This window comes from Lathamus discolor, chromosome 15 (assembly GCF_037157495.1).
Source record: "Lathamus discolor isolate bLatDis1 chromosome 15, bLatDis1.hap1, whole genome shotgun sequence".
In the NCBI taxonomy this organism is placed as follows: Eukaryota; Metazoa; Chordata; class Aves; order Psittaciformes; family Psittacidae; genus Lathamus; species Lathamus discolor.
In genome coordinates, this window is record NC_088898.1 from 6,798,154 (window position 1) to 6,817,394 (window position 19,241).

General features: G+C 40.0%; 1 protein-coding gene across 1 annotated transcript in view; it reads left to right on the top strand.

Moving 5' to 3' along the window:
• The window catches only part of CDK5RAP2 (CDK5 regulatory subunit associated protein 2), an 80,091-nt gene extending 63,890 nt beyond the window's left edge, over positions 1 to 16,201 (top strand). The window contains 10 exon segments of the mRNA XM_065696029.1: positions 1,677 to 1,793; positions 3,635 to 3,824; positions 4,031 to 4,152; positions 5,551 to 5,799; positions 7,418 to 7,501; positions 7,630 to 7,889; positions 10,087 to 10,233; positions 12,261 to 12,399; positions 14,716 to 14,762; positions 15,564 to 16,201. Of these exon segments, the coding sequence (XP_065552101.1) occupies positions 1,677 to 1,793; positions 3,635 to 3,824; positions 4,031 to 4,152; positions 5,551 to 5,799; positions 7,418 to 7,501; positions 7,630 to 7,889; positions 10,087 to 10,233; positions 12,261 to 12,399; positions 14,716 to 14,762; positions 15,564 to 15,623 (1,415 nt within the window). The 3' untranslated portion in view covers positions 15,624 to 16,201.
• Positions 16,202 to 19,241: the final 3,040 nt, after the last annotated feature.

Here is a 19,241-nt window from a genome sequence, read left to right on the forward strand (position 1 = left end):
AGAAGTAGTCGTCTCGGCAGTGGGTCAAATTGCAGGATTGTGGCCCTATTACCACTGGCTCTACATTATCCCTTATTATGTAAGATAACTGGTAGTTATATTCTAAAGCCTTTCAGTAGAACTGTGATAGCATAACTTGTCAAATAGGATAAAGCTGGGTGATGGGCAATAAATTAAATTAGAATCAAGATGAGACCATCAAGCCTTGCCACTTCAAGTTGAATTGCTTTGTTAGGATCTGAAAGGGAAAAGCCTTTTGAGTTCACATAGCTACTTCTACTCTTTAACATATAGATAGTAAAATGCCATTAGTGCCAGGCTTCTAGAGCCTTTGAGTCTTTCAGTAACGACAAGAGGTGCATATCATGGCACACTACACCCCAGTTAGGTAGTGGGTAAAAGCTTCAATTGGGATTACAATAAAAATGAGATTACTCAGAGGAAGTGCAGCACATCAAATTGAAGTGAACTGCCAGAGCTGAAAGGCATCCTCCTCATACATTCAGCTAATTTTTGTGCCAGCTGGTTATTTCTCCATTAACCAAATAGTTGACACTCATGTAGTTGTCTGAAGCTTTAAAGTGTAGGATATACTGGGATAACCAATCAACTGAAAACTATTCTTAATAGTAACATTAATTCCAGTGGGTCCTGAAGTGTTTTACTGACTATAAGCAGGTTATAAAGAGCAGTAACAGTTACTTGACTTGATTTCAGAGGCAGCCCCCATGAGAGTGGAATATGTCCCTTTTCAGACTGTACTGTAACATTACACATTGCTATGGGATGAGTAGCAAAGATACAGTTCATTGTGAGGATAACCTAGGCTGAATTTGACTGGATACACAAGTTAACACTTTATACAACTAGTGCAGTAAGAAAAATCCTCAGAGTAGGATTCTTAAGTTTCTAAAAGATAGACATCTAAGTCTGTGCTGGTTACTCAGAACTTTTCATGGAAGTACTGGAGAGTAGTACTTCCCTTTGGAGGACAGGGCGTCTCATCTGCAGAGAAGACACATTAATGAGCATCTCTATGGCGGTGCCCATTTCTCCTCATGATGGTTGATCCACACTGGCTCAGTTATCTAAATTTTAGACACATGAATTTAAGAGGGATGAATCTTCATCCCTGTGTTCATAAATGGGTTCTTGGTTTGTAATCAGAGGCAAAAACAGTGTCTCCAGCCTTGTGTTCTAGACTCGTGCGGTAACAAATCTGTTGCCAGACTAGCAATGTTACTTCCTACACCGTGGATTAGTTGGTAGAATCCAGTGGTCCTTTGCAATGGTATCATTAAATACAAGAGGGTATGATCAGAGCCAGGCTGACACATATAGGAAACCTTCCAGTTTGCATAACTTTCAACGAATAGCAATGTCACAAAATCCTCCTGCATTTTGTCCTGTTGGAGTATTAGTGGATAGATAAGGACTGCCAGGGATAATTTTGCCATTTTGGTAATGGTTGTCCAGCAATGAGAGGTACTTTGAATTACTTGGCATTAACCTGAACTGCCTTTTAGTCTGTGGGGATAACCTTCAAAATAGAGAGGGGAGAAATCTCTTTCATAACATGTTTTTCTGCAATTTCTTAAATTGTTCTTGTCTGGAAGGTTTAATCTTTAATGACCTAGAGATAAGTCATAAATCATCTTTTCTGTATATATTTATAGGTTCTGCAAACATTTTTAACCATGGCTCAGAGCAGCATAATTCCTTGACTTCTGAAATACATTTCCTGAGGAAGCAAAATCAGGTTCTGAATGCAATGCTAGCAAAAGGATCCAGAGGTAAGAATGACTGCAAGTCATTCCACATCAGAAAACAATGAAATATTAACAGGCCATTCATTAAACTGACTTAACTGTTCTTCCCACCCCTGAAATTCCATGCTCAGCTGTAAGCATTCAAACTGGAGTTAACAGTGATAAAGAAGCAGCAGTAATACCCCTTCTTTCTGTTAATTTGTAGCATTTTCCATTTGATATTCCCTTTCATTTCTCCATGTTTCTTTTTGCATTCCTTTTGGTTCTCTACATTCTTTTTCCTCTTCCCCCTGTGCCTTTTATTGCCATTTTCTTCCTCCTTTTTCTCAATGCTTCCATTCTGAAACCCTTTTAAAAACAATCCATAGGATAGCATTATTGCTGCAAAATGAGACCAGTCAGTACAGAACAGTTGCAAAGGGAAGCAAACTAATTACACTTAGATTCCATAGTCTGCTACAAAGGCTTGACTGGACAGACCAGTCCAGGGTTGGAACTAGATGATGTTAAGGTCCTCTCCAACCCTAACGATTCCATCATTCTATGACCAAGCCATCTTTTTGGAAACTTCAGAAGAGAACAGAACTGAGGAAATCCATTTGTAAGTATTTGTAATCTCTGAGTTTAACTTTCAACTTCCCTCATTTTCACACCTGTGAAGAGAGAATATTAAAGTCTTCCCTCTCCTTTTCCCTCAGGACAATGAACAACTCACCGTGTAGGTTTTTAGAAGCAGCTTAAAGCCACAATTAGTTTATAAGTCTCCATGATTTCAGGCTGTGTGAAAGCACTGGTGCCTCTTCCAGAGTTACGTATTCCCTTATTTGTTCTGGTGCATCTTGGTGCTTATCGGTGTCTTCAAGTTCTACTTGTTTAATTAATATATTCCTGCTTTTGTTTCCATGTTGACAGTATGATCTGATAATATCAGGACTTCTTTCCTATAAGAACCATGATGAATAGAACATTGTTGCCCTTGCGTGTAAAAATAATGTCAGTATTTCTGGAGTTTGGGAGCTTCTTTTCCTTTTAGTCCTGGATGCACTAGAGAAAGAGAAGCCTCTTAGATACCTCCTGCATGTTGTGCTCTCAGGTGCTTTCTGTCTATAGTCCTAACTTGGCCTTTCAGTAGTGAAGGGCTGGTGATGTACGTTTTTAACAACATGTGGGGATTACCATTTTCATACGCTTTCAACAAGACTACTGAAGGTGAGGGAAGGGTTCTAACTATTGGGAGGTGGAATGATTGTTTCATTGCCAAGATTGACACTGTCTTTTCCAGTGCTAAATGTAAGATCATGGAAAACTTAGGGTCCCGATAAGCCTCTGTGATTGTAGCTGTCTCAATGTTCAGTTGTCCCTCTCAGCAGTTCCATGTCACAGGACCAGTTGGCGAAATGGCTTGTGCCAAGGGAAGGACTGATATGGTACGTTTGGCAGATGAATAGGGCTGGGAAGGAGAGGACAGGGAGGATCATGGATACAAAGTGCCCTAAAGCAATCCCGCTGAGATCTTTTCTTCCTCAAGAGAAGTCATATCCATTATTTTGCAAGGATTGGCAAAATTCATGTGCCTGCTTCGGGATCCACTAGTTGCTGAATACTGTCCTTCTGACCAAATCCCAAGAGGTGCTGGGGGCATTTGGCTTATAAGGCTTTTCACAGGTTTTTATTTAGCTATTGTAAGTTCTATTACAGAAAATGTATCTAGCAAAAGTCGTTAGAAAATTGAAATACTGAGATCCTAAAACTCAAAAGAGCAGCTGTGATTTTCTGGCAGTCTCTGAAAAAGCTGGTTTTGTTGAAGAGCATAGCTTTGGTGGGCTGTGGGCTTTGTAAATACCTGGTGTTTCTTCTTGTTTCAGATAAGCAGAAGGAAAATGAAAAGCTGAGAGAATCTCTTTCTAAAAAGAATGCAATCATTGAGCATCTTCATGAGGATTATGAATGTATCAAGAGAGAAAATGAAAGGCTGCAAAAACAAATTGGCCAAAAGGAAGATGAAACCAGATATCTGACATGTCAAATTTACAGCAGTCGTAATGAGTTAAACAGGTATTGATTCTGTCCACATTTAGACATTCATTTAGAGAAGAAAATTGTCAGTGTGACAAGCACGTGTTTAGCCATAGCCATTAACATGAATGAGGTGCATAGATATATTCGAAAGGCAAGGGAAGAATGATGGAGGAAGGGGGAATGCGTTTTAGATTTTGAAGCAAATTGAACTTTTAACCTAGGTATTTACTGGGATTTCACAGGTTGCAAACAGAAATTAATGTAAAGCAACATCAGTTCTCTGAGAATGAGAAGTTACTGCAGTCGCTCCGAACTGAGATCAAGGTTTATGAGAAGCTGGAAGAAGCAAGAAGGAAGAGGACAGGTATAAATGCACATCGTTTCTACACCCTTAGCCCTTACAACCCTTTGTGCTCTGAATATGACCCTGTCAAAAGGACGGTTGGTTAGGTTGCTGTTTCTACTTGCTTCTGCTATGCAAAGAACTGACAACTTGATAAAATACTGCTTTTTACCTTTGGAATGTAGCTGTGAGGTTGAGATTTGTGCTATGTTCTGACTTGGCACACCCAAGTTTCCTTTATCTTTTTAGCTGAGCTAAAAACAAATACTGAGGTTCATTGGCTCCGGCTGGATAAGCTTCATGGGGAGCTTTACCTGTCATCTAGAATTTGATATTTACTTGTCACCTAAACACATGCTGCTGCATCCTCACAGGTAGTGCTTACTCAGGTTGTGCTTTCTCTTGTCTGAATCCAAGGGTAGTGTCTTCTCCCTAGGGAGGGCAGAAGTGCTGGCACTGCCTTCTGAACAAGATGTTTAATTACTTCCTGCCTGCTTTTCTGTCACTAAAGGTGAGGAGTAGGAGTGACACTGACATATATGTTCTCCCTACCCCTTTTAAGAAATCCATACAATCACATAGCTGTTGGTGTGGTTAGGTAAAGAAGTGGAATGCTGTTCGTTGCTGCTTACTCATTATAGTATCCATCAGATTTCCCACTGGATGTGCTTGTAAAAGTTGATTTTTTTCTTCCTGCTTCTTTAAGTAATATGCCCTGCCATCGCTTGTATTTCATGCATAGCTGCAGCAGAAGAGCCCTGTTGGCATAAGGCTTTAAGCCAAAGTTGGCTCAAGGATGGAACTAAATCTCCTTGCAGAACTGGTAATGTAATTAGAGAGTAGCAGCACAATCCCCATGCAGTTGAGCACCTCCCCACTGTCTGGAGAACAGTTGGATTTCAGCATGAAAGAATACATGGAATTGTTTGTGTACTGACCTCCTTCTATGGAAAGGCAAACACAGCCCTTGCTTTCCAGGTTCAGATTTGTTCCTGTGGTTGCCAGGTGATCACTATTATTTCCTTTGCTATTCTGTGTATAAAATGAAACTCCCAAGTCTACTTCATCCCTCCTCTGAGCTCAAAGATTACCTATTCTTTTTCCTTGCCCAGACTGTGCATTAATGCACTTTGTAAATCCTCTTCATGTTGGTTTTTATTGTGGTTTTTTTTTTTTTTGCATTTGGCTTCTTAGCTTTTATGGACAAAGTGAAAGATAATTTGGGGCTCTTTAAATCTTTCAAGGGTAAAAGCAATTAAGACATGTTTTTTTGTCGAACCATTATCTTAATGCTGTTTGTAGTTAATTCGTAATACCAAGGATAAGGCTGGCTATAATTTATTTGCTCAGCATTCTGATCCTAGCAAATATTATTTTAATTGTTAAAGATGTGAAGTGTTTCTGTTCAAATTGTCTCAGATCCCAGATGTGATGCAGCAGAAGAATTCCGGAAAGATCAGAATAATCCACTTGACTTACATGAGCTGTTGACTGAAATACAGAGTTTGCGAGTGCAACTTGAGAGGAGCATCGAGACAAACAAGTCTTTGCATGAAAAGCTAGAGGAACAGCTTTCAAAAGACAAGAAAGAGGAAGTGAAAGCAGTGTCAGCTCTAAATATCAACTATCTTTTGAGACAAGAATCTCAGCATTATGCAGGAATGAACGGTACTGTGCCATACATGCTTTTGTTACCCTGTAAAACGTGTGCCTTGTCCTTTACAGATGCTCTTAAAGCCTTGTACAACATCGACTGTACGTGTAGGAGCTGCCCATCAGCCTTCCAGATCCCTTTTCTCTTAGAGCATTTCACAGGGTGGTGAAATACACACTGTCTTACAGCCTCCAACTGTCACTTCCTTTTCCTTCCAGAAAAGCATTTGCAGACAGGCTCTGGGATGGAAGGCTGTCTATATTAAATTGCCATACATTTTGCTTACCTGGGGGTTCTTTTTTTGATGCAGAGCTCTATAATGTTTGCTAAGGGCAAGTATGTATTACTCAAGAATGATCAATAAGTGCACTAAATGGGTTTTTTTTATAAATCAGTTGCTCCCTTTTTGCCCTTGAGGAATACTTTACCTTTATTTCAATCACTGTTAAGTGATTCTGCTTTAGCAAATCAGGGAAAATGTAGTGTTTACACTCAGGGTTAGATTATAGTCCCAATATAGATGTATGTGGGATACAGAGGGCACAAGAATGTTCTTTCCTTGCTGCTGAAGTATTTTGCATAGTAACAGCTTTACATACTTCCAGCATAAAGCCACCTCTCTTACTGCTTGTAGGTTTACATCGTGTTATGGGAACCAATAATAATGGGGCTTTTTGGGTCCGTACAGCTAAATATGACTACTTAAATCTTATGTACCACCCAGAGCAGCATCAGCCAGAGGATTAATGTGAGAGCTTGTGAGACACAACAGGGGTTTTTACCACCTTATTTGTGTGTCTGTCTCATGGCTGGACATACATCCAGTCAGAATCATACTTCAGATAAAATACATAAGGAGCATAACTCTGTACAAGAAAGATGCTGAATGTAGCAAGTAACATTTATGGGTTGCTGCCTTTCTCTGTGCGCTTCATACTTGAACACTAAATTACAGTCTATGCTCCATATGGGGACAGTTTCCTAGGGCCAGTCATGATCAAGTAGGTGTGGAACAGCTATTGTGGGGAACATATAGCATCAGTATCCCCGAATTACATTTGTTCTTGATTTGTTCTAGATAGAAACCTAGATGTTGCTTTTGACCTGTGTCAGGTAGAGAGGAACTGGAGATGCTCCTTATTTCTTTCAGAAAGTGGTGAATTGAATTATAACAGCTTGGTTTGATATGGACCAGAAAAACTCTTTGGAATGTCAACAGCTGAATTTGTTTGCTTTTTACATGTGCTGTGATTAGTCTTTACTCCTAGGTACTTAGTGAATTTGGAAGGTCTGAAGAGTGGGGAATACAGATATGATCTTTATGTTATAGCTGTGGAAGGTGTCATGCTTGTGGCGTTAATGAGAAAATTGCATTTGCTGATTAAAATGTCTTCATCAGCAAGTATTTTAGATTTGATTTTGGGAAGTACCTAGGACTTGGGATAGATGCTAAAAAGATAAATGTGGGTAAATACTGGAAGATAGATGGTGCGGTGCTACAAAATTAACTGTGTTTCTCTGCTTCCTGAGTCCAAATGCAGCATCAGCAAAAAAAGGGAACAGACAGAGTTATGAATTGTTTTTATGCATGTTAATGTTATGTACTCTCCCTTGTCCTGTTTTTATATATAGAAAATCGTTGCAAATGCCCTGCTGCCAGCAGAAAGATTTGTGAGGTGCAGAAGCATGGACACTGCATTTCACTAGTGAAACCAGGTACACCTCAATGTATCCTTAACGTGTGTGTTATCAATGACCCAGACCTGCTGTTTAAGATGAGTCTAGTGTCATAGAATCAATGGTTAGTTCTACATGTAAGAATTAAAACTCTCTTTCTGCTCCAGGTACACACTCGGCCTCTAAAGACGACGTAGACAGCACTTCACACTGCAGTAGCACCTCATCCTCCAGCACAGCTTGCACCCCTCGCCTCGTGCCTGGGCATCGGATGTGGGCAGACAAAAATGGGCGCCACGTTCTTGGCTTGATTGAGGATTATAATGCTCTACGGAAGCAGATTTCAGAAGGGCAACAGGTTTTAGCAGAAATGGAGATTCCTTTAAGAGAGGTCACCGGTACGAAACTGCAGGAGCCTGGAATAAAGGTAGGCACTGAGAGCTGTTAAAGGATGGTGAATTTTACCTAGAGGTGCAAAATGCGTAGCTTACAAAAGCAAAGAACTAGGTTAATGGTGCAGCAGGCAACTGAGTCACTCTGTCAGGACACCTCCAGCCTGACAAGCTTCATCTGGATGCAGGCACCTATTTGTGATTCTGGGTTAATGAAGCTATGGGTGAATTAGTTAATTCTGGTCCTTTAATAAGCAATCACACTTCTACTTGCAACTTGAAATGAGGTGAAACTACTTGTTTTCACTCTGGAAATGGGTGATTGTTACACTGGAAGTAATAAAGCCAAACAAAACGAACAAAAAACTGCAATGCTTTAGAAAGGGCTTAAATTAGGGGTATATGCCAGTAACCTAAGCATAAAAATAATAAAGGAGATTTTCTTGTAATGAAGACTTGGCATAAACCCAGGAAGTATGAGACAGTTAAAAGAAATCTGATATGCAGCTGATGAAGTTCCCCACTTGGTAACACCAGATTATAACTGTACATCAATGACTGATGTATACTAATGAGGCTTGTTTTGTATTAGGGAAGCTTTTTAATATGTTTCCAATTTGTGGAAGCAGTCAAATGCTTGAGCAGTGTCAGGAGCTTGAATATCCCATTAATGATTAAACACTGTCACTAAGGCAGTGCCACGTGTGACACAGCGGTATCAAATCACAGCCCTCTTGCTGTAGTCTTAAAACATAATAATTCTTAAACCAATAAAATGTTTGCTTTGTATTGAATAATGTCAATCCTTTTTCTCTAGAATCAAGAGAACTAGTGTTTGTTAATGCTAATTTTTCTTATTTAATACTGTTAATTTCTGGATACAGTTGATGATAGCAGGTTTGGAGTGGACTGAATAAGATGAATCTACCTACAAGCTTCAACAGGGAAGGAACAATCTGTACATGTCCATGGCAGTTAATAAGGAGCTAAGGAACCACAATAGAAAAGCCTGGATCAGGCATTTAAAACACATGCCAGTGGTAAAAATAATGAAACACTGGAATGGAGGGTGCTTGTAAGAACAGATTATGTGAATGCTTGAAAAATTACATGTAATGCTTTCCTACCTTGGAGTGGGAAAGTAAATGAGGTGACTAATGAAGGTCCTTTCACCCTTATGATTTTATGATAATATAAATGTGTAAAAAACCATGCCCATTGCTCTTCAAAAACCAGAAAGTCTGAACTGCTTGGATAAATCTGCATTACTTATTTTGCCAGTCCTAATTAGTAAAGGTATTGAAGATGCAGTCTTCACCAATTTGGAACAACTTTTTGTGGGATCACATGTGTGCTCACACAGTAAAATGATGTCTGAATGACACTTAAGACTCTCTGAAGTATCATATATTTTCAAATGACTTAGTTAAGACCCTGATAATGACTGCAAAAGTAATCTGGCTAAGTTTGTAACTTGTGTTGTTGGTGTAAAGATAAAAGCAGGTTTCACTATTTGCAGTTTCCTATCAAGCTTTACATCACTGAAATTTCAGACTACTTAGCAAATGGGTTATTTTATGTGGCAGGAGGGTTCTGGTTAGATAACAATGCTAAATACATATTCAAATGGAATACTGCACGGGGCAGGAACTGTGAATGCTTTTCTTTCATTACCCTTCCCCCTTCTGTATCACCATTGCTCTGGTAGTTCATTTCCAACCCTTGCATTCTTCCCCTCCTTTATTTCACATTTATGCAATTTCTTCAATTTGATTTTCTCATCTGTCAGCAGAGGAAAACATTTTATGTGTGTCCTGATAGTTCTTTTAGCATTAAATGGAACAGTTTAAAGGGTCTGCTAAGGAAGAAACATCTATATTGCTTAAATTGATGTCTGTAATCATTTGACTTTCAAATAACATGACACAAAATGCAAATGGAGAGAGAGTTGCCAACGATTACCATGTGGCATAGCAACTCCAGTAAATATAATCTATTATTAATCATGGTTATTGATTAGGATAAATCCCCTCCCTCCCTGAGATTCTCAGATAATGCATAATTCAGCAGTCTTTGCAAACCAACAAATTAGCTTTTGTGGCACACAATAGCTGTGTACATCATCTTAAATACGAAATCAGAATACCGAGGGGGTTTAAACCATTAATTAAGATTACATTTTCATAAGGTTTTAAGCATAAAATTTACCATGTCTCTAATCCTGTGCCACAGGTACCAGAGCAGGCAGCACTGCAGAGCTTTTCAGCAAATATTCACACAGTACAGCAGATCTTAGAAGAGGCTGCACGTTTACTCAAACTCCTTTGGAGAGTTTCCCTTCCACTGAAAGGTGTACACGGTACCACGCATGGCACTCAGGTACTGTTGTGCTTCATTCTGGGGGTGGGTTGTGGGTTTTAGTGCAGTTTGTTGGTTGGTTGTGGGGGTTTTTGCCTGTTTGGGGTTTTTTTTCTTGTTGTAATGTGTCATTTGGGAAAAATCTTTTGAAACCCCTGAACCTTGGATATCTTTGGCCACATGGATTTACAGCTCCCATCACTGAAGGCTAAGGCTGAATGTGTGTTGTCTTTCTATCACGTTGCATACTAAGCTGTTTATTTACACTTCTGTTTACATATACTGTATAGTACAGAGGTAATCTGTAATGATACAGGAAACCCAGGCAGGCAAATGCTCCATTTCATCAAGAAAGAGTTTGGAGTCCTTGCTATAGAACCCAATTCGTTTATGTATATCCTAGTAACAAGAGAAACTTCAGCAACTTTGATGTAAAAGGAGAATGTAGCTCAGATTACATTTTGCGTGCCTAAGATATAAAATAGAATGCTTTTTTACAAGTGTGACAAAAGCCCCAGACAAGTTTTATAACATTTTAACTAAAAAGATTGCACTATGCAAATGAATGGAAGTAAACTGAATGAGGAATGAATTATCTATACTGTCATAATACCACTGCTCAGCAATGAAACTTGTTTCAAAGTCTGGCCTGAAAATGAATCTAAAGTGTTTTCACTGAGGGGTTTCTGTATGTGTTTCCTTAAAAGAAGCAGGATATTGCTGGGAAAATAACCCCAAATGTTAGGAAAAGTAAATATTTTCTATATCATTTTCATAACATTTTTGCTGTTATTTTCTAGCATCCTTCAATGTGTAAAATCACAAAACCAGTAAGAATGAACTCTGCTGTCTAATATATTCACTGATGTTTCAGCTCCATATTTAGGATGTCTTGACAAGTGTGTATACTTCCATTTTTATCATGTGTATCATCTATATAGACAGCTTTATATTGGCCTGGATTGCAGTATCTGAACATAGCTCACACACATGGTGTGTGATGCATCTGATGCTTTTATGTTAGAGAGATCTTAAACCTTCTTGATCTGGATCAGTCACTTCTGAAAATCCAACCTTAACATGTGGAGTATCTGAATTCCCAGGACTGCACCTAATTAGAGCCTAATAGAATCTTTCCTGGAGTTTCTTATCTAACATCCGAAGATCTTAAGGATATTAGATTGTTTCTGATGTCTTTAAATGCAGTGTGTCTCTTGAAGCTTGAGTCTAAAAGATACTGAGCATTCACTGCCTTCTCTTCAGCCCCGCAGGAGTTGTGAGTAATCAGTTCTTCTGAAGAGCTAAATGCCAGGGGCAAATTCCAGAAGATACTATTAGTTAACAAGTGGCACAACAAGAAAAGAAGTAAATGTACAAGCTTAAGTTTGCATGAGAATCAAGATCCATGATACCGGCAGACTATGTCAGGGCTGCTCATAGTCCTGTTATACAAAATACTAACACTGATTTGGTTGGAATGTTGAAAACTGAAGCTTAAATGGTGACACTGTTAAATAATTTTGCAATATAACTGTCCCAGTCATTTGTACAATGTTTTTTAGCTCCTGAATAAAGGTAGCATCAACTATTAACAGCACACTGGAGAAGGAAGCTGGAATCTCTGAACCCGGTAGGGAGGATACTTGCTGATCCCGTAGCGCTGGCCTTCCTTACATTTTCTAGTTGAGGAGGACAAAAAAGGAAGAGAGGTCTGGAGGCTGAAAAACAAAAATAGACACTCGTGTTAAGGCTTTTCTCAGAACTAGAAGGAAAATGAATTGCACTAAAAACCGGTTCAGAATTATAGTTGTCTCTTGGCAGATATCATAGGAAATCATGTATGTCACTGGGGAAGTGAACACAGAAGGACAGGCAATCAGTGATGTTTCACTCTTCTAAGGAAGCTTAAAGGCGCTTGTACAAAAGTATTTAGCAATGCACAATATACTGTTATATAATACTGACATATGTATGTATGTATGTATATATATATATAAAATATACTTATATATAATACTTTAATATTACATTTTTTTCTCTCAATTTAGGATGATGGAATGAAAGCAGAAATATTTAGATTACGGAAGAAACTGTGTGAGCAAGAGAAGAAGTTACACAGCACAGTGAAACGCTTGCACTCCACAAACCAGCTGAAGGAAAATATGGAGAAAGTCATCATTGACCAGCGTAAGTATATGCTTTATTACTGGTCCTTGTTTGATTTTTGTAGTCTGTGGCTACTTCTAAAATTGGAGAAACAAGAACATGGATTTTTACAAGGCTCTGTGGGGACAGGACAAGTGGGAATGGCTTTAAACTGACAAATGGGAGATTTAGATTAGATATTAAGAAACTCTTCCCTGTGAGGGTGGTAAGACTCTGGCACAGATTACTCAGAGAAGCTGTGGCTACCCTATCCCTGCAAGGATTGAAACTGGATGAGCTTTAACGTTCCTTCCAACCCAAACCAGTCTGGGATTCTACTAAATGATGTACAAATTACTTGTATTAAATCCAAAATTATGTTTTGTTCGGGTTTTAAACTTAAACTGCTCAGTTTGGGGTTGTCATATAAAAATCAAAGCTATTCTGGCATGTCTGTCCAAATAATATCCCTGGGGTATCTGCTGGTTTCATTTGGTCAGTTCCTACTTCCAGTGACATCTCAGACATACTGGGTAATTCCGAAGGTATAAATCAGCAGAGATTTTACCTTCCTGGCCACAATGGTATCCCCACAGCCACTCCATGCTCTCAGAAAGAAATACATCTCCCCCTTAATTTACTCTCTCCTCTTCAGGACATTCAGCCTTGTGTAAACTAGGTCCTTATAAAACAAAGCCTGTATTTCCTGCAATCTCCACAATGCAAACTATTGGCTGGCTAGCAGCAGCTTGGCTGATAGAGGATGTGACACTGAAGTCTCTTCATGTACTGAATTTCATATTTTTGATTTAGAAGAAACCAGGTTTGCCAGGTGAAATGACTTTACTAGCAGAGTTCTTTATGAGCACAGAGCAATCTGCTACACAGAAAGACCTAGATATGATTTTCTATGAGTTTCACTGATTATGGGAATTATGGATGTCAGATTGCCTTTAAAGAGCAATTTCAGAAAGGTTTCTAAATTGCATCTGTACACAAGTTCCTGGCCAAGCATACAACAAAACTGGGGGACCATAGGAGGCTGCTGGGTTTTGTTAGGATGCTTACACTTAGTTTTGGTATTTCTTCCTTTCTCCTTCGCTAGTAAGAGCAAAAGCATCACAGTAGGTGACTTTGGCTGCCTTCATTCTCCTAACATCCTCTTAGCTGGCCAGGCCACTGAGGATATTCAGGTTGCTTCTGTTATTTAGTTGAGCATTCCTAAATCTATTTAGAGGCAGAGACTGGAACATTCTGGTGGCTCAGAGTCTTCTGTATGCTTTCTCTGGCGAGAGAACTCATTGCTTATAAACCTCATCTGAACCTCTGAACATGTAACAATGCAGTGCCAAATTGCAGTAATCTGCCAAGGGTATAATTATCTCATGACAGCTATACCCTTGGAGTTGTTGGATTGTTATTATTGTAATGAAAAATCTTTATTATGGCTAAATTGTTTATTTTTGAGACTGGAATATTCAATCGGTACTTGTGAATGGTATTTTTCCACAGTTATGGACCTGACACAGATTAGAGAATCACATTATTTAACCTGGCATTTCTAAAGATTAGTTTTGTTTAGAAGCATCCCCTCCTCCTTTCACAGGTCTCATGCTGTCCCCACAGAGGCAAAGTAGCTGAATAAAGGAAACTTGGAAGCCTTCAAGCAAGCCACTGATATAATTTCCCCTAAGCATATATAGCTTGCTTTGTCCTTGAACTGCTGGAGGATCTGGCTTCCTTCTGCCATCTGTCCCTTTCCCAGTGCATCATTCCACATAATCTCTTCCACTGCACAGTTTTTCTCCCCTTCACAGACCAAATTAGCTACTGAATAGATCAAATTGTAGTTAGATCATGTACCACCTCCCCTTAAAATTACCAGAAAGTCTTCCTTTGATGACTTGGATCAAGGGAACCAGGTCATCAGTATTGCAGATGGCTGTTCATGTCTGTGACATTAACTGTAGTGATGAGCTATGGCTGTTTTCACATGTATTGTTCTTATGGCAGAGAAACTAAAAGCACTTCCCTAATGTTTAGATTTGAAAATCAGATTCTGCACTAGATGAAATATAGGCTGGGGATAGGAAATGCCATTTCAGTGCATGTCCTTCTGCTCTTCCTTAACCATCTCCTAGAGCAGCACTGCCCCTTAATCTGGGGTTGCTGCAGCTGGAGGGTTGTACATCAGCCTGAGCTTCTTAGCAGGGCTCAGGAGGGAGAAAGTTCTGGGTTTTGGTGAGTAAGAAGGTGGAAGTGGTGTGTGATTGCCAAGTTGCTAGTTACATACCTTCTTTAGGACTTGAACTGAGAAAGTCTGTGCAGTGTTCTTCTGATTCTCCTCTTTCTTTCCAGTGGCTTTAACTCATGATGTCTTGAAGAAGGCTAGAGGAAACCTGGAAGTAAGTACAGTTTTTGGTTGCATTTAATGCCTTTTTATGTACTCATTAAAAATATGCATTGCTGTGTTAGTAGTATTCTGCAGAATTGGTCTGATTTGCTTTAGGTTTGCTGCCTAATCAATCTGGGTGGCAACAGGTTAGTAATATTCTGCAGTATCTGATGCTTGTTTGAATCAGAGTTTTATGACTGATCACATCAACCTGCTCCATTCTGATGCACTCCCTACATTAATACTCATCTATCATCTTCTTCCAGTAGTTTTGTTTCAGCAGATCACAGTACCATAACTTGCCTACTGAGTAAGTTCAAAGACACCATTACTTAAAGCTTGTGTATGTATTAATAACTAGTGGTGCCTTTATTTAAATATAGACCCACAGGCAAAGCTTTTGCAAACAGCTATTTGCTAATGCAATGTATTAAAGTAATCACTGTTCAGATTTGATTTCTCCTGGAAGGTTTGGACTCTACTCCCAGGAGGATGACTCCTGCATCCCCTCCTTCTCCTCATGCCACTCCACTCAATGATTGTACATTTCCCAGCCCCTCCTTAAGTTTTCCTCTGACCTTTTCCATGCATCCCTTTTCCTCACCTTCCTGACCGCTGTGTGGCTGCTGTCCTGTTGTCTCAGCCCTATGAGAGTTAGAAAGTGGCAACATAATGAAACTCTACTTACAGAAATCTTGCAGAAGCTCCTATTTTTGCAGATCCTTTTGCAGCATCATGCCCTAGGGGTAGGGACAAACTGTGTGCACTTGAAGTACTATAAAATAACAATAACTGTTGGTTTTCTCACCAGGTCCCACCAGCTGAGAATCAAAAATCACCTTCCTATACCAGCAAGAAAAGGATTCTCTGAAAGAGAAGATTCCACTCATAGAGACTGCTCCTGTGATTGTTCTTTGCTTCTTTATGCCTTACTATTTATTGATGTAAAAACATTTGTTCAGCTCTTAATGGAATCAGCCTTTGACCAAAAAACCAACAATAATCTTTTGGTAAATAACTTATTTAACATTTTCTGTAATGTAAAAGATGTTTTTTAATATTTATTACGGAAAAAAGGTACTGGAGAAAGTGAAAAATCCAGATCTTTTTTTTTAAAGTTGGCTCATTTGAAATTTTATATTTGTACTTACTTGTCCTGTTAGAAAACTATTTGTTGTTATAAACAGGTCCTAAAAGAATCACAAATGTGATTCACCTTCCACACTGTCTACTGCTAAAAGAAGATAGGTTAAAAGAATAATAATGCTGGCAGTTGTCATTGTTTTGTAGCACTGTGAGAAATGTTCACTATTTTATAGCATTTTAAACCTTTCTGGAAGGTTCTTTCTTACCTCCCTGTTAGAAACTTAGGCCGATGCTAAGTCTGATGGTGTTACTTAGAATCAGACAATTAAAATGAAACATCATCACAGATGTGTTTGTATTTAACCATTCTATGACTCCTTGTTCAATGAGTGCTCAGAGTTGGAAGGGACCTTAAAGATAGTCTAGATCCAACCCCCTGCCATGGGAAGCCACATTAGAATGGAATGAATCCAATTCAGTCCTTCATGATATGTCTGTAAGGTACAGACAAGGCTTGTCCTGGCTGAGTGGGGGTGTTGGAAACTTGCTTTCAACAACATTGAATAGGAAGACCTCGTGCTGTTGGTAAAACATCAGTGTTACCCCACACCCCCACTGGGATATGTACAGAGATGCAGAAAGCCATGGGGGACACAGCCCGACAGGTTTGTAATCCATTTTTTTTCTAAAAACCCTGAAAAATGTTTCATAAATTCAATCAAGTCTTTTACTGGGTTTTTTATGTCCCATATTGATACATAGAAGTGGTAATTTGGCAAGGCTAGAGAACACAAGTATAAAACATGCCTTCATGCTCCACTCATGCTGACTGTCTGCAACCTGCTCTCAGTGCCACTAAGTAAGTGAACTGGGAAGGTAGTTTAACCCTAAAAAGACCATAATTTAAAGTGATTTTTCTGTTACAAAATAGATTTTATGGTACAATCATGACTTCACTGAACTAAGTGAATTTCTCACTCAGTGTGATTTTTACTCTTTTTCCCCTTGATGATGTCCCATTATAGTGGATAATTCGCCCTCATCATTCAAGGTTAGCGCCAAGTCTCGGAAATCTCAGTGCAGGTTTGTGGTTATATTGGGTATAACCCAATCTCATGTCCTTTGATATTGCACTCTAGAGAATAACCAATGTGTAATTTCACAACAGTCAATCTGTGCTCATTTAAACCTGGCTGTGAACATAGATAGCTCTGACACCCACTGAGCTGGCCAAGAGACAAGAGCCATTTCAACTACTCTGGTACTACATGCACAACACGTTGAGGACCAAGCCAAGCCAGAATAGCTCCTTCCACTAAAGCTTTTGTGCGTTCAAATGGTTTCGCAACAATTTGATGATATTCAGACAACTGAATACCAGAAAGATGCTCTAAAGCACTTTGGTTCTAAATCACAGCTTGATATTAAGAGGTCAAAGCTGTGCATCCTCCCTTTGGGCAGCCCTGTGCTCCTAAGCTTGGGTGGATGCCAGTATAGAATCATAGAATGGTTTGGGCTGGAAAGGACCTTAAAATCACATACTTCCAACCCCCTCCCATGGACAGGGATGCCTCACATTAGTCCGTGTTGCTCAAGGCCTTGAACGTGGCCAGGGATGGGGCAGCCACAGCTTCTCTGGACAACCTGTGCCATGATGCCTTCTGCAGGATGAAAATGGATTTAATAGGAGATCCCATGGTCTTCCAGAGGTGTAATGGTCTGAGCTACATTATCTGCCTTGGATATCCCAATATACAGCTCTTACCTGAGTTGGCCTGAACATCCATCTCGCATTGTGGCTGCTGAGACCTTGCACCTCTAGTCCATGGAGGGAGATGAAAGCTGAGTAACACCACGTCGTTGTCCTTAGCTGACAGCAGGGGGAGGCCAACTCCTTCATCTGGATGAGGGGAAAGATGCCAGGAAAAGAAAACTGGGAAAGTTAAAAATAAATTGCAAATTGACAAAAAGGGGGAGGTAAGGGAAGAGCCAATGCAGTCAAACTCCTTCTTGAGTCTCTTCACACATTATTGTCCTCACAGCTCACTAAAAACGTCGAGTTAATTTTACTAAGTAGCTAAATTATAGACACTCAGATGCAATCAGAACCCGCTATACATTTCAACTCACAAAATTAATCACCCCACGGTCTTGAGTTACACCACCTGAAGGAAGCAGCTGTACGTCTATATATAGTGCTCCCCTGTCTCTTGGTCCTCTTGCAACCTCTTTTTCCCCCCTCCATACCATCTGTACTTAAATAATCTGATTAAACGTTTCCCTTCCCTGCCATGATTTGCCACTTATTTCTTCATGGTCCCCGCTGTGCCCCCTTCTCCTGACCCCTTTTTCCTTCCTTCCCATCAGCTCTGATTGCATCCAGCTTCCCATCAGCGCTTGCACCCTGCATGTGCTGGGCAGGTCCCATGGGACCTGGGTGCTGTGAGATTGGGTTAACTGAGGATTTAAGATACAATCTCTAGTGTATCATCACCTCTTTAAAAGCAGATAATCCTCCAAGATCCAAGTATTTCATCTTAATGAGAAGTGCCTCTTAACCACACGCAATTTACTGGGCTGGTTTAATAATAATTAAAAGAAAGAAGGAAAAACGCTTCCCAGATGGAGCAGGCAAAGCTCATGGAGTGTTAAACGTGGTTCCCATTAAGCAAAATTGCGTTTTCCCCCTTAAAAATCATTATGCCCAGGAAAAATAAGCAGCGTAAGCAAATGGCATTGTAAAGGAGGGGCTCATCTGCTTAGAGAGCTCCTGCCTGCCTCTGCTCCCATTAGATGTGCAAGGTGAGTGGAGACGTTGCTGAGAGAGGAGGTCAGGAACCAGCCCTCAAGTAGGTGAAGGGAGAGGCTCAGGGCTGGTGCTGTCTTTACCTGTGACCTTGAACCTCCCCAGTGTTCCTGTGTGCAGCAAAGGGGCTTTCTGAAAGAGGATGCTGAAGGCAGGAGATGAGAAAAGGAAAAAGATGAGAGAAAGGGAAACAAGAGGGAAGATGAAGAGGAAAGAGGGAAGGTAGGAAAGGGAGGAGAGAAAGGGGAAAAAGGAGGGGATAAAAAGGAAAAATAGAAGGGAAAGGGGGGGAAAGAAAGAGAAGGGAAAGGGGGGGAAGAAAGAGAAGGGAAAGGGGGGGAAGAAAGAAGGGGAAGTAGGGGAAAGAGGAGAGGAAAGGGGGGGAAAGAGAAGGTTTTCTTTCTTCTCTTTAGGCCCCTAGAACATGTGCAGCTCCACAGCAATAAAGGAAGTATTAGAGCAGCGCATTTACGATGCACACATCCCTGGTGCTGCCGGCCAGCCCTGAGCCATCCCTTCAGAGCAGTGTGGCTGGGAGCCTGCACCTGCAGCTTGAGACTAAGGTTGTCATTATCTCTGCCAAGAGAACAAATAGGA